The following is a 16,176-nucleotide window of genomic DNA, read 5'->3' as shown; positions in this document are numbered from 1 at the left end:
GTGCGTATCAACCCGTGTAGTGTTGTAGCTAATGTGTTAGGTATCCTGTCTAAAGACATACGTTGATGGTGTCTGGATCAGAGTAGTGACAGAGTTCTGCATCGACGATTGGTGACACAATTGGGTGGGAGATGTAGGGCTATTGGCAGTGAGACAAACACAATGGCAGACATTGAGGCTCGGTTGGAGGACTTTCTTCATCGTTAGTCTAACAACCCAACCCCACCGCTAGCAAATATTGTCATTTTTTGACTTTCCCTTTCGGGCTTTCCCTCAAGGTTTTTCAAAGATGTCTATTAAGGAGAGGTTTTCACACCCTTATAAAGAATGATTCGTTCCCCTCTCCAACCGATATGGGATCTCATAATCCACCCCCTTCGGGGCCCAGTGTTCTCGCTGAGACTCGATGCAGGATCTCACAGTTAGGTTGGCCAACGGCATGACGATGGACGAGACAGCGATAGGGTTTGACTGAAAAGGGACGACACTCGGTGCTAGGGCAAGCGGGTTATACTCAATTGGACATTTGTTTCAACCATAATTCTCCAATAAAATGGATCAACTTCTAGATGAAAACACTCTTTAGAAGCTTTTGTAATATAATGCATGAATATCACCTAACAAGAGGCTCATTGAAAAGGGATGAGGCATACAGCACCAACTGAATGGGGCCTAAACAATGCTCATCGTCTTGGAACCTAAACAAGACAAACCAACCCAAAAGCTCCTTGTGTATAAATAGAGCCAATGAACATGCCAAAATGGTCAACTAATCAATAGCAAAACAGATGGGTCGGCTCGAATTCGCATACACATTAGCAGCATTATTGTTCGTTTTAGCTTTGATGATACCCGAGATAGAGGCGCAAGCATGGTCATACCCTCCAAAACCCCTTTGTTCTTCACAGTTTGCGCTCGCAAGCTACGCTTGTGCGAGGCTGCCTCTCAACCCAGAGCCCCTCCCAATTTCTCCGCCTCCTTCGCCCCACAGGCATGGGCACGACCACGACCACGACCACGGGCATGGACATCACCGTGGGCATCACCATGGGCACCACCACCGCAGCCGCTCGCCCATCGAAGAGGAATGTTGCCGATGGGCAAGGCAAGTGGATAGCGAATGCGTGTGCGATGCCTTAGCTCATTTGGCTAACTTCATGGTGCGACCCTCGCATGTGTTTACCGTGGCCATAACAGAAGACTGCATTGTCACTTACTCGTGCATTGGACGAATTAAGATTTGAGCACACCATATTGAGTATATCGATGACATTAACAAATTATAGGTACGATATATGAATGAGTACTAATATAATATACTACCAATATATCAATAACAATATTATATTTAAAATTTGATATTGAATGAGTGTTGATATTCTACTGATGCACGGACTCTGTTTATGTCAATATGTAACGTTTAAACTCATGGCTTCAATGAGTATCTTTCTACTTTAACCGAACATGGCTCATGCTGAAACTAAGCTTCATTACTTTTATTTTAGGTCAAGGCCCTTCAAATACAACTCACGTCACATTTCATCTAAAAAACGTGTCCCACATGTTTTTGCAAAATTATAAAAATAAAAATTAGCAATAACTACAACTGTCTGTATGCTAATTAATAAAAATATTCTTAAACTCCTCCCTTTGTTTTCAAAGTATCTCTAAACTTTCAAGAATTTTAATAATATCCTTAATCGTTTAAAAAAAAAAAAAAGTCTCGATGACATGATTGAGCGAGTTGTAATGACTGACGACATCCTAAGATTCAAGATGGCGTCAAGATATATGGGTCATGTCGATAGGGATCGAGATGACAAGATGAGATGCGACGTTGCATTGACAGACCTTGTCCCCAAGTAAAGGTAAAGTCGAGCCGAATGACTTGGCCTAGTCTAGAGGCAAGTTGGTTGGGTCACAAACGATTGAACATACATGCGCAGGTAGCGTGTGTGGTCGAACAAGCTTGGATTCTACACAAGCGATGTTTGATTGGGGAAGATAAACATCGCCTAAAGTTTGATGAACCCTCAGAGCCCAACTTTAGAAAAAATTCAAAACTACTTTAGATTTCAAATTATTTCAAAAATACATTTAACTTTTAAAAAAATATATTTAAAAAATACCCTTAAATTTTCAAAAGTTTCATTAATACTCTTAATTTTTTTATAAAAATAAAAACATAAAAAACACTTCTATAAACTTTTTTAAATTCAAAAATATTTTTTATTGTTTAAAATACTCATGAACTTTCGAAAGTAACATTAAAAAGTTTAGAGATAATCTATGAAATGTCAGCATACGATTTTCGTTCATATATTGACGATAACGTTTTCGTCGAGAGCGTGAGCTTCGAGTGGGCTATGGAATCGGTTGATGCATTATCTTGAGTGCCAATTGCAAATGGGATTACGACTGCACTACCCATGCATTCCCAAATTTTCACCTAAAAAAACATCTCTTTCTTCAAAGTCAATATATGCCTAAAATATTCTAATTCTCTTCATTATATTGTCCTAAATCCACACACCATGCCTCTTTTTCTAATATGATAATGAGCATCTTCTTTCCGAACGTCGCCATCGGTGGGAAAAAAATTACTTTTCGGATTCTTCGTTGCTAGCTGGTTTGCCTTCGGGTTCTTTCGTTATGGACACCTTTACCACATCCATAACATGCTCTGGTGCTAGCCAACCATTCTCCGTCATGTCTCTAATCACATTTTGGACGTTTTCGAGACTTCTGGATCGATCTGGAGAAGTTTTCTCGAAAAACTCCACGTCAGTCTAGGTCATGATTTGTGATTCGAAAATTCGAAAAGTGGGTCGTGAAAGTTTTAGTCCAACAAGAATTGCTTTGATACCAATTGAAGAAAATGAACTATTCATTCACGAGTCGTCGAGTCCATGAGTCAGTTACATGCTTAGAGGCGAGACGCATTTTTGGTGGGTGACCGCCTCATGTACAATGAGCACGAGTGAGAGGACAATCTCCTTACCCCAACCCTGGGTGGCTTTCTTTGAAAAATACTACCTTGCAATCCTACTAGCTAGTTGCATTAATTGTAACAGCCCAAGTCCACTACCAGTAGATATTGTCTGCTTTGGCTCATTACGTATTGTCGTCAGCCTCACGATTTTAAAACGTGTTTGCTAGATAAAGGTTTCCACACCCTTATAAGAAATGTTTTATTCCCCTCTCCAACCGATGTAGGATCTCACCATTCCACCCCCCTTGAGGGTCCTGCGTCCTCGCTAGCACACCGCCCCGTGTATGAGTCTAATACCGTTTGTAACAACCTAAGTCCACTGCTAGTTGCCCGCTACGTGTCGCCGCAGCCTCACAGTTCTAAAACATGTCTGTTAGGGAGAAGTTTCCACACCCTAATAAGGAATGTTTTATTCCCCTCCAACCGATGTAGGATCTCACAATTCACCCCCCTTGAGGGCCCTCCGTCCTTGCTGGCACACCGCCTGTTGACCAATGTAGGATCTCACAATCCACCCCCCTTGAGGGCCCTGCGTTCTCATTGACACACCGCCCGGTGTATGAGTCTAATATCGTTTGTAACAGCCCAAGTCCACTACTAGTAAATATCGTTCATTTTTGCCCGTTACGTGTCGTCGTCAACCTCACAGTTTTTAAACATGTCTACTAGGGAGAAGTTTCCACACCCTTATAAGGAAAGCTTCGTTCTCCTCACCAACCGATGTGGGATCTCACACTAACACTCGTTCTTTTGCATCCTAACTTAACTCGTTAAAAGCCGTAAACATTATAGAAAGGATTAAGCAACACAATGATTAGTTAATGAATGATAAACGAAAAAAACCCGAAACAGAGAATATAATCATCATCCCATCTAATTCATCCGTTGAAGCGAGTAATGACGTCAATGCAATCCCACAACGTCGTGTTTGAGGAAGCTTCATGAGCTTTCCACCAAAGCAACAGTGGTTCCCACTAAGCATATAAACACAATGATAAACATATATAAACATACATCATTTTATTCTGTGCTTAGCCATGCGCCATTGGTGCGGGGCATCTCCATTGCCACCACCACCACTTTCTCCACCAAAAGCTGCAAACCTCATATGAACATTCATTCATCTTCTATAACAAAATTTCCGCACTAATACTAATTTGCATGCATGATCTAGCAAAAACATTACGAAAAATCAAAAGGGTAAGATCGTATGGATTGATACGATAACCGTAGCTAATTGGATCTAAGAACCTTCGTAGTTATGCAAACTCGTAGATCATATATGTTAAAATCCTCTGATCAAGATGATTTCTATCACTAATGACTGTAACTCGAAGGAATCTGAGCTAAGTAAGATCTAGATTACCTTGTTGATCAAATATAAGACAAGAAAATTTATTTGAAATTCGAACCATTTCATAAGATAATTTGATCATGTTCTAATCATGCAACATAAACGGCATAATCTATCAAGAATTTGTAACCATTTGAGAATAGATGACGCCCCACTAAGTTGAAACATCTTCCGATTAGGTCTCAACTATTAGTAGAGCAGTCGTACTTCCTTCACGCAGAACTTGATTTAGCTGCTATTTCCAAAAGGGGTTAATGCAAATAAGAAACATCTCCCGAATAAGCTTCGTGGTTGGGCGGTCACATAAATAAATTTGTGATAATTTGAACAACATTCTTGAAATTTATATTATATGACTGAGATGTCTTGATTTATATATGAAAGCTCTGAATCGTTTAAATATGAAACTCAAAAGCTATGATTCTCGTATTGAAAATAATGTTAAAAACAACGAACACGTTATCATTAGATGATCTCGATCAAGTTTTTGTTTTTATTTGTAGGTCAAGGTGAAAAAAGAAAAAAGAATGAAATAGTAGTAGGAAAGCCATGCAAATGCATCATATTGATGTATTATCTAACGAGCGGCGGCGGCGGCGGCGGTGGGCGCCCTCTTGAAAGGCATTCTGAAAGCCTTATGTTTCAGATAGGGTTGACCGTGGGGTTGGGTCAGAAAGTGCGCTACAATCATGGCGCTTGGTCCAGCCACAAGCTTAGTCCACGCCTCGTCACCTTCTTTCCCTTTCTTCCTAAACGCCTCCGTGGCATCCACCCTGTGTATCTTCCAGCCTTTGACATTCCTAAGGCGAAGGATTTTGTCCACTTGGCGACACGCCAACTCACACGTGTTCGCCTTGATCTCCGCAATGGCTTCTAGTAGCAGCTTCTCTCGTATTTCATAGTCTGAATTAGATGCGCGAAGGTAGCGGTCCAGCTCCGGGACACCAATTGCCTTCCTGATGCCGTGGGAATAATCCACATTATTCGGGTCGAACAAGTTTCGAACCTCCTCGACAAGTCCATTTTCAACCATCTTATCCACTCGGTCCGACACCGACGAATGGAGAAGCGGCATCGAAACGTCCACCCAAAGAAAGCAACATTCGTATTTTGAGCGAAACGTTGGGTAATCGTCGACTAAAGCCTCGACGTAGGAGTTGGAACCGCCGACTATGATTGGGAGGTGGGCGCGGTGGACGATGGAGTCGGCGGCTAGGGTGGCCATGCGGCAGAATTTGGCGATGCCGAAGTCTAGGAAAGGGCTGGCTATGCCGAGTAAGTGATGCGGTACTCCACGTTGCTCGTCGGGGGTGATTTTGTTGGTGACAATGTCGAGGCCGTCGTGGAGTTGAATTTTGTCGGAGTTGATTATTTCACAATTGGCGAAGTGGGTGGCTAGGTCAATGGAAAGCCGGGATTTTCCGCTGCCGGTGGCTCCCATCACCACCACCACCTTTTGCTTTTCTTTGATCAGCCGCCGTGCCGGAGTTAACCCTTTGATGTTCACTTCCCCAAATGGAAGCTCGTGGTTAACCATTGCTAAATTACTGATCATGGCAGCTTGGTTTGTTAGTCAACGGATTTGGTCAACGGGGCTGGCTCCTAAATGATTGAGCTGAGGAGTGAGCTACTTATAGGGATTGGGAAGATGGTCAACAGAGTGGCCTAATTCATCAGTGGATTGTCTTCGGACAGTCAACTAAAAAGCGACGACTTCGATTATACTTATGTTTCTAAAGGATTTTGTCGCTTTTTTTCACGGTTTCCGACATGTTATGTTAGGTTATGTTATGTTTTGAAGGCCTTATGGCTTTATTATAGTCCTTTTTATACTTTAGGGATAAGATTCTCTCGGAATTGCATGCTTATTGTTCTTTTGCTTTAGGGTTTATCATTAGATTCTCTTAAGAAGGTAGTTCATTAAGTGATTATCAGACATGTTGAGGATTGTCGGGATGGAGTCTCACAGTGTCTAATTTAGGGAATGATCATGGGTTTATAAGTAACGAATACATCTCTATTAACACGAAATCTTTTGGGGAAGCCCGAAACAAAGCCATGAGAGCTTATGCTCAAAGTGGACAATATCATACCATTATGAAGAGTCGTGATTCCTAACATGGTATTAGAGTCATGCCCTTAACTTAGTCATGTTAATAGAATCCTTAAATGTCGAGCAAGAAGTTGTGAACCTCGAAGGTGTGGTAAAATAAAGTGACTCAAGTGTCGAACAAATGGTGTACTTTGTTCGAGGGTTCTAGAGAAAAGAGTCGAGTTTGGATTAAAGGGAGGTTGCTCGAGAGAAGCTCTATGGTGTACTCAAGTTTATTAGCTCACAAGACATACCCATCAGAGGGACAGTGTAAACCTTAAGTTAAGAATGTTTTTTTTCTTTGTTCGGTCCCGTGCCCTATTGATTATAGATTCTCACTAATGATGATGCCCCAATTGTTGCACTAACTTGGTTCTTTAGGGGTGGAAAAAGAGAAACATTCTTATTCTTTAGGTTCCAAGTTGGGTCTTAATTTGGAGGACAAATGTTCCATATGGTTATGGAATCTTTAAGAAACATGATCCTACACCATCATCATTGCCCTTATATTGATAATCAACCCTACATTTGTAGGACGGAGAATTGAACTTTGACGTGTGAAATAAAAAGAATTATGTGTCAGTCTAGTGTTTATACAATTTGATGCTCGAGTTAGAACAAGGGTTGTGAGTAAAAAATAATACTATGTTTGAACAGACGTTTGAATATCTTATCGGGATTCTTGCTTGATTTTGTAACGGTACGAAAAGACTAAACTTGTTGACCTCTCGCTTAAGATCTTATCGGGATTCTTGGTGTACTTTTTGTTAGACTAATACTAGTTGTAACAAACACGTGCATAGGACATTACATATGGTATCAAAACTGGATCTCTCCCAGTAGAATATGGCTTGGAAACGAACCAACCTGGAAGCAAGTGATGCCCAAGTAAAGATGGTGATAAGGAATCACTACAAGGGAAAATAAGATTCGCATTACCTTGTTGATCAAATATGATTCATATCAGAAGTTTATATTGCAGGATTAATGTCTTGATTCATATCAGAAGGGGTACATGAATGAACCAAGACCATATCTAAACGAGAGTGGCCTTATGGATATGATGGTCAAGAAAGACCTAAATCATGGGCACGAGACATTGCATATGATATAAAAGCAGGACCTCTCCCAGCAGAATATGGTTCAAGGACGAACCAAGGTGGAACCAGAGAGCAAGTGATGCCCGAATAAGCAAGGAGTGACCTGATGGATATGATGGTCAAGAAATACTTAAATCATGGGCATAGAGCGTTACACATGGTATCAAAGTAGGACCTCTCCCAGTAAAATATGGTTCAAGGACGAACCACGGTGGAAGCTAGTGAGCAAGTGATGTCTGAGTAAACAAGAGGTACATGAATGACATCAGGTGACATCATCGAGTGTAGCACTCGAAATGTGGCAACATCTCGGCCACGTTTTTACCTAGTTTCCTACAAATTAAGCCCTCTCGAGAAAAACACATTGAATTCCCTATACGCCGAGCTTGAAGAATCAAAAAGTTCATACACTTTAAATATTTGGAAGATTTTATAAATATATTGGTGCAAGTCAACATCATTAGAATAGCTAGGGCACTATGATCAAAGAAAGGTCAAACCTTTTAGGGGGCTGGATTTTGGTAAATAATGCAGGAGGTAAATAAATTAAAAATGAGTTTCCATTTATATATTAATTCAAAACTATTATAATTTTATCACTAAAAAAATCTAAAGTTTATGGGATATATCTCATAATAATAATAATAATAATAATAATAATAATAATAATAATAATAATAATAGTAGGTTAAATATTATTAATATTATTATTATGGGATATATCTCATTATTATTATTATTAATAAACTAATCTAAAACTTTTTTAATTAATGAGAGCATTAATAAAAAATAGGTTAAATAAACAAAAATGCCAAAAGTTTTAATAATTTTTTAAAAATTTTTAAAAAGTCTAAAAAATATTTTTCATTTTTTTAAAATGCAAAATACCTTGCACTTAGTTAATATTTTGTTTAAAAATATTTTTGATTTTTCAAAAGGATTTTAAATATATATATATTTTTAAATGTTTTAAAATATCTTTAAATTTTCAAAATTTTTATTAATATTTTAAACTTATCTTTAATTTTTTTTTTAAATTTAAAAATATTATTACAAAAACTTGGAGATAATTTATGAGATTTCCTTAGACAGTTTCTATTTTACTGTAAAAACTTTTATTGGTAAACATATTGCTAACGGAGTATTTTGAAAAGTTGAAGGGTACTCGAAAAACTTTTTAAAAGTTTAAGGGTATTTTTGAAATATTATTAAAGGTAAAGCTATTTTTTTAATTTTATCAAAATTAAGAGGTATTATTGAAACTCTTGAAAGTTTAATAGTATTTTTATTAATTTAGTCTAAAACATAAGTAGAAGAGATATCCCGGCTTTAGACTTGTAAACATAAGTAGATTACGTCGAGTTTCTTTCACTTTTCTCTTAAGGAAAAGGTTTATGCATCACTTTTTTGAGTAGCCCTCAAACGGTAGAGATGTATATGGGTTGGGTTGGATAAATCTTTTGAACTAGTCCGAAACTTTGGGTTGATTGGGTTAGTGACCCGAGCAACTCAAATAGAATTCACAACCAAACCAAACCCTCTATTTTAAAGTTGAGTTGTCCGTTTTTTTTTTTTTTAACTATTTGAAGAAAAAAAAAACTACTTATCTACCATACATGTTAAGTTAATAACTAAAATTTTGTAAAACTTAAATATTCACACGTCACAATGCATGATGTTAACGTTAAAATTCTTAATCTTCGTAATGATCTTAAAAATATGGTAGGTCTGAGTTGGTTTTATAACCTTATTTTTTGGGTTGGTCGGACTAATCAGGTTGACCCGACAAAAAAAGGTCAACCAGCCAACTGACTAAAGAAGATAACTTGTAATGGACTTAAATTCATATTTTATATAAAAATTGATACGGAGTCTCTTTTGTCATACCACATCGAAAGATTTCGAATTAATTGAATTTTAAAATTTGAAATTATGAAATTAATGATTGAAATTAGAAGGTAGCACAATCTTGAGTTGATTCAATCATTAGGCTCCATCAAAAGATTTGAAATTGCATTAATAAATAATAATAAATAAATAAATAATCAAATTTTCACACCAAGAATGGTGCTCATGGCTTCTATAATTTTTTAATGCCTATGGCGTTCCTCGTTCAAAATGGAATCATTAACTCGATGATTTGAAAGATTTTAGCGGTGGAATAGACTACTTCAAAATCTGTAGTGTCGAAGATGAAACTTAAATATGATTTTGTGGTTTTTTTTAACTGGAAAAGGTAGGTACGAGCCAAACTGAAAGTCAATCTTCTTCTTGGTTCTAGGCGTGTTGTGGGTCTGGATTAAGTTGGGTGGATAAAGAGTTCAAGAATAGAGTAGGTTCTTATCGTCCCGTTCGGACATACCTAGAGGCTAGAGGCGAACCATTGGTTACAAAATGAAGGTATTAAATATATACTATTAACCAAGAGGTTAAACATTCAAGTCGTCTTATAATAATGCACCTCCATAAACATTAACAATGTGAGATCCCACGTTGGTTGGAGAGAGGATCCAAACATTCCTTATAATGGTGTGGAAATCTCTCTCTACTAGATGCGTTTTAAAATCGTGAGGCTGACGACGATACCTAACGGGTCAAAGCGAACAATATCTGGTAGCAATGAGTTTGAGTTGTTACAAATGGTATTAGAGCCAAACATGAGGTGGTGTGTAAGCGAGGACACTGGACCAATAGAGGTAGATTGTGAGATCTCATGTCGGTTGGAGAGAGAAACGAAATATTCCTTAGAAGGGTTTGGAAACCTCTCCTTAGTAGACATGTTTTAAAAACTGTGAGGGTGATGGTGTTATGTAACGAGCCAAAACGGACAATGTCTGCTAGCGACGGACTTGGGCTAGTATATATATAATCGTCCTTAGCTACAATGGGCACATGAGTCTCAAAACCGTCCTTGTTGTAGTTTATGTTCCTTCCTCTTCAGCATCGATGTCACCTTAGACTAGTTAATCATATTGATAGACGTCTCGTTGTCCGGAAGAACGATCCATTTTGTTTTCCACCGTTGTGGTTTTTATGATAGTGGTCACCCGATCTGAATAGAAGGTCGACATTAAAGTAAATTTCTAGTTTTTATTTGTTAATATTTTTATTCACAGATATAAACACCTCGCTGGGCCGGGCCGGGGCGGGTTGGAGCATCATTTCCTTTATCGTCCTTTTATTATTTTTATTTACATTTATGCCCTTCTACTTTCTTAAATTACTATTTCATACTCACCGCCAGCACGTAAAACTCTACAAATTTCCTCTCCCGCTTCGCTTGTTTGTCTGTGTTTGAAACCCTACATTCATTTCCCCTGCAATCATGAAGCTCGTTAGGTATGCTCTTACGCTCTTCTCTTTGCTATTTTCGATCTCCTTCTTCTCGATCTACTCGCTGTTCTCTACCCAGAATGGCCGTTTTTATGTTTAGAAACTTGGATTTTGGTGAATCTACAGGTTTTTGATGAAGCTGAACAATGAGACAGTCTCAATCGAGCTCAAAAATGGAACTGTTGTCCATGGAACTATCACAGGTATCCTTCTTACTTTCACTCACAACCACGCACATTGATATTTTCTTAATCTTGTTAAACCCTAGATTTACCAACTTTGTAGCAGAGCTTTTTTTAACTTCCAACTTCTGTTTTGTTTTCTTCTTTGAACTCCACTGTAGTGAAAGTTGTAGAATGTTTCAGTTGGAAGGGATAGTTGGAATATGGGTTCTACTGTTAATTTGGAGTGGTTTATGATTTATCTTGAACCTTCTTGTTCTTGATAATTTGGCTTACATAGATTTTTCTCTGCTACATTGCTGCTAGAAATCTAATTAATGTTTCGTTTAAAACTGTGTGTGACTATTTTTGTTGCGATGGCTGAAGTACATTGCTACTATTAGTCACGCCAAGGTTCAGTCTGTCCGCCAGTGTACGATAATCGTTTTTCTTGCTTATGTCTCACTACTATCTCCCAACATTTGTTCCTGCAATTGTGTAGTTGTGTAAGCTAACTGAAGAGTTCTGGCAAGCGCGCGCTTGGAGAACCGCTATCCCACTCCCATTTTGAATCTTAAAAAATAGTTAGCCCACTGCTAGTAGATATTGTCCTCTTTGGGTTTTCCCTTTCGAGCTTCCCTTCAAAGTTTTTAAAACGCGTTTGGTAGGGCGAAGTTTCCACACCTTATAAAGAATGCTTTGTTCTCCTCCCCAACCAGTGTGGGATCTCACAATCCACCCCCCTTCGGGGGCCCAGTGTCTTCGTTGGCACTCGTTCCCTTCTCCAATCAATGTGGGACCTCCAATCCACCCCTCTTCGGGGCTCAGCCTCCTCGCTGGCACATCATCCGATTTCTAGCTCTGATACCATTTGTAACAGTCTAAGCCCACCACTAGCAGATAATGTCCTCTTTGGGCTTTCCCTTTCGGGCTTCCTCTCAAGGTTTTTAAAACGCGTCTTCTAGGGAGAGGTTTCCACACTCTTATAAATAATGCTTCGTTCTCCTCCTCAACTGATATAGGATCTTCAACTATCATCATTTAAAAAAAAAAAAAAAAAAAAACTAGTATTAAACTCATAGGTTGCTAACGGGCAATTAAATTCCTTGTCATCTGAGCGTTGGGAGGATGCGGTGTTTTCTCTGTATAGTTTTTATTTTTATCATTCTTAATAAACAAATCAATTTGAACTATTGACTACTGTCTACTGATGCTGAATGTCCATTCTATTTCATGGCATTATCAGTAGATTTAAACAAATCTTTTGAATGTCCTCTCACATTTATATGGACTGATTCCTACTATTCCTTCTTTCCCCTTTGTTTTGTAGGGGTTGTTTCTTGATCTAATAGAATTATTTTGCTGTATCCAGACTAATATCAATCCAACCCATTTCATGAATAAAATGTGACCAAAACCAAGTGAATATACTTCAACTTTTAACTTGAACTGTTTTTCACATGCACTAGAATGTCATCATCTTAGTCTGATTAAACACTAACTTCTGCTGAACACCAGTATTTTTGGATTTTGTTTCTCATATGCCATTCTTCGGTGCATTATGATATATGCCATCCTTGCGTTTTGGGTTTTGTCTTCTTTATCGTTTGAAATGTAATAATAGTTACCATCCCTAAATGCAAAAACCCTTGCATTTAGGGTTTTTCTTCTTTATTAATTAATAAAAAAATTATAATTAGAGCACATTACAAAAGAAAGGTCTTGCTTTTTTATTTTTTTGCACCTTGCACGACATAAGGCTATTGTTCCTTGAGCTTTAAAAAACACTGATTGCAATAGAATATGAATATCTTGTATTTGAATAACCATTGTAAAATGTTTGCGATACATTACAAATAGAATCTATAATAGATTATTTTTTCCTTAAGAAATCCATAGAAGCGCAATTCCAAAAGATCTTAGCCTTAAATTTAAGCCATCAGGCTGTGAGGGCTTCCAAGAAAAATCGTCAACCAAGCTGGGTTGGCATAAACAGAAACCAGGCTCATTGAACATGAAAGACCACCTCCTATAGAAAAAGGTCAGTGGAGGTAATGGTAATTTTGGGTTTCATCATAGGAAGAGCAGAGGAACAAACCAGGGAGAGAACCCAATTTTGAAACTTTTTTTGAGCCGCTTGGGGTGTTAAGGCTTCTTTAAGTAAGTGACCATACAATCATATTAACCTTCCTGGGGACGTTAAACTTCCAAACTGATTTAACCAAAGGAGTTTTCAGCTTTAGCAAGGTCATAGAGAGTTTAATGAAAGTGATTTAGAGGAGAAGCAGTTGAATGAATCAATATATTCTACCTGTCTTGGCCAAGCTTCTAATTGAAACGTATCAATGTTTCCTATAAAGGCTTTACAACTACCAATTTCTCTATGAAAAGAGCGAGCAAGCACTCCACAATTATCCCCCAATATTACCTATGGTTTTGGTTTAGGTTTCCTTGCCTATCTTTCTGGTTTGACCCCTTGTTGCCAACCATCACTCTTCTCCCTAAGCATTTAAGAATTAGGGCGTTATTTCTCTACTTCTGGAAAGAGCCAATGGAAGGGAAGTCCAACTCCCTTTTAATGGGTGCCTCAGGAGTTGGTGAATATTGATTAGATTGCATTAAGAAGTAGGATGTTATTTTCTCTACTTCCGGAAAGAGCCAATGGAAGGAAAGTCCAACTCCCTTTTATTGGGTGCTTCCACTTAACGTATTTCTCTATGCGGCTGCTACTGAAACTAGTTATTTACTCACAGAGTCGTTTCTCACAAGATGCCTTTATGGGAGAGTTGGGACTCAATTTCATAATTTTACTTGGTTACCTCTTTTGTGGGAGGATTTCAACTGAGATTATAAACAATGTTTTAAAAAGCTAAAGGCAGCCTTGAGACTTTTCCTCCGGTGGAGGCGAGGTGAAAGCCTCAAGGTGGTATGAAGCATAAGACTAATTAATTAATTTTTTACCAAGTATTGATAAACAAACTTAGTAATCATAAAAAGAAAAAAAAAAAAAAAAAAAAAAAGAACTATGAAGCATGGACACATATGGGGCATGCTATACATGGCTAGACACACCTCTAGATAATATTTAACCCATTAAATAGGTTTTAAATACTAATATACACATATGGGACATGTTCATCCTCTTGCAGCCAACTAATCTTTTTATATGTTTTAAAGTTTGAAATATTGTTAATTGACTTAACTATGGATGTTTTTAGTGAAGCATCTTTTATTTTTATGTTTAATTCACATTTTATCTATTAAAAAAAAAAATACTAATATACTTATATCGACTCCCAAGGTGCTTGTGCTACTTTTTAAGAATTTGATGTGTCTCAGTGTTTATGTCATTGTCTTGTATCTGTGCTTCTTAGATCATTCATATCAATTGCACCTAAACATAAACTCTAAAGTGATATCATTAACGTCACTACTATTATCATTAAGAGGAATCACTGTTTGGTTGATTTTGAGTGATTCTCGTGTTTCATAGGTGTGGACATCAGCATGAATACACATTTGAAGGCTGTGAAGCTTACTCTAAAGGGTAAAAATCCAGTCACCATGGATCATTTAAGTGTGAGGGGCAACAACATCAGATATTATATTCTACCTGACAGCTTGAATCTCGAGACTTTACTTGTTGAAGAGACACCGAGGGTCAAGCCGAAGAAACCAACTGCAGGTACGTGTTGTCCTTGTATTCATGCCTATACTTATGGTCATTTTCTGCAAATCAACTTGTGTATACCGAATCATATACTACCCATTATCAAATGTGTTGCTTATGCATTTCTACACTCTACTGCAACTACAGGGAAGCCTATGGGACGTGGACGAGGACGTGGACGTGGACGTGGGCGCGGTCGTGGACGCTAGATTTGTTGCAGTTGTTTCAAGTTTTGAGATCGGTAGTGTAAACACTTGTATTGTAGCGAAGGATTCTGAATTTAGTGACGGTATAGCAATTCACTGCTCAATCTCATGTGTTTATTACAACGTTATCCAGTTGTTTTTCTATGATTGACGTAGCCTTACTATGTTTTTTTGATGCCTGGGGTCTGTTATTGATTTACACTCTAATATCATCACAATGATCAAACTCTGGCATGTCTCTAGATTGGAATCTCGTCTCTTATCTTCCAACTTTGATAGACGTAGTCATGCAGTACTTAAGTTGGTTACAATGAAAGACTATTGTGTCAAGTCATTTCTGTAAGACTTCTTTAGAGCTCTTCCTCCTCTATTTACTTTCTCTTCACTACTCCTTCACTTTGAGGTCTGTCTGTACGGCCGCACCTGCTGTTCTGGAACGGTCTGTCTGTACGGCCGCACCTGCTGTTCTTGAACTTTTCCAAGTTCATTGCTAGTAGATATTGTTCTCTTTCAACTTTCTTTTCTAGATTTTTCCTCAAGGTTTTTAAAATGTGTTTGTTAGACCTTGAAGTTTGAACGGCTGTTTTGGATCTATTGTTCCCACGTTCACTACTAGGATATATTGTTAGGGAAAAGTTTTTATATCCTTATAAAGAATACTTCGTTCCTTTCTCTAATTGATGTGAGATCTCACATTTACGGTATGTTATGTTATTATTATTGACTGAATGGTTAATTAGGTGAAGAGATCTTCATCCATTCAGATATTTCCTCACTATGTCTTTTCTGCTACTTTTTTCAAATTTGGAAAAATATATTGGAGAATTACTTAAAAATCAATATCATTTTCATTTATAATAAAGTCTTTAAGATCTTTTTTTTCTTAAAATAATATTTGATTATATATATTTGTAACAAAAAAATTTCACCCTGGTAAGAACTAGGCTTCTAAAAACTTTTACTTTCATCAAATGGGTCTCAGAACTGAATTAACTGCAAAAATATTTTCACTGTTTAATTTTTATTAATTAAATTACTCATTTTTACAAAATAATAATAATAATAAATAAATAAAAATAAAACCTAAAAATTTATTAACCCATTAATTTAGATAAAATAAGGCTACAAAATTTTATTTTTATTTTTTTATCTAGTACTGAATAAAAAATTTATTAGAATTAACATCTAAATTTGGATGAAAATTTAGAATTATCCAAAATATATAAATTTGGATGAAAATTGAAAATTTAGAATTATGGGAGATATAT

At 37.3% G+C, this 16,176-nt stretch overlaps 2 protein-coding genes and 1 pseudogene across 2 annotated transcripts; 2 read left to right on the top strand and 1 right to left on the bottom strand.

Annotated features, from left to right (window-relative positions):
• The first annotated feature begins 769 nt into the window (after positions 1-769).
• LOC147789131 (uncharacterized) lies at positions 770-1,366 on the top strand. Its single transcript, XM_087118286.1, has one exon. It carries the CDS (start codon positions 789-791, stop codon positions 1,242-1,244), a length of 456 nt encoding a protein of 151 aa, XP_086974412.1. The 5' UTR covers positions 770-788; the 3' UTR covers positions 1,245-1,366.
• A 3,382-nt stretch (positions 1,367-4,748) lies between these two features.
• LOC111811102 (adenylate isopentenyltransferase 3, chloroplastic pseudogene) lies at positions 4,749-6,120 on the bottom strand (annotated as a pseudogene).
• Positions 6,121-10,742: 4,622 nt separating this feature from the next.
• Positions 10,743-15,150, top strand: LOC111811104 (small nuclear ribonucleoprotein SmD1b). Its single transcript, XM_023697833.2, has 4 exons — positions 10,743-10,877; positions 10,998-11,074; positions 14,526-14,717; positions 14,850-15,150. Exons 1-4 carry the CDS (start codon positions 10,864-10,866, stop codon positions 14,909-14,911), a joined length of 345 nt encoding a protein of 114 aa, XP_023553601.1. The 5' UTR covers positions 10,743-10,863; the 3' UTR covers positions 14,912-15,150.
• Positions 15,151-16,176: the final 1,026 nt, after the last annotated feature.

Source organism: Cucurbita pepo, chromosome 15, assembly GCF_057944985.1.
Source record: "Cucurbita pepo subsp. pepo isolate OVF chromosome 15, ASM5794498v1, whole genome shotgun sequence".
In the NCBI taxonomy this organism is placed as follows: domain Eukaryota; kingdom Viridiplantae; phylum Streptophyta; class Magnoliopsida; order Cucurbitales; family Cucurbitaceae; genus Cucurbita; species Cucurbita pepo.
This window is presented reverse-complemented; position numbering and strand designations above follow the sequence as displayed.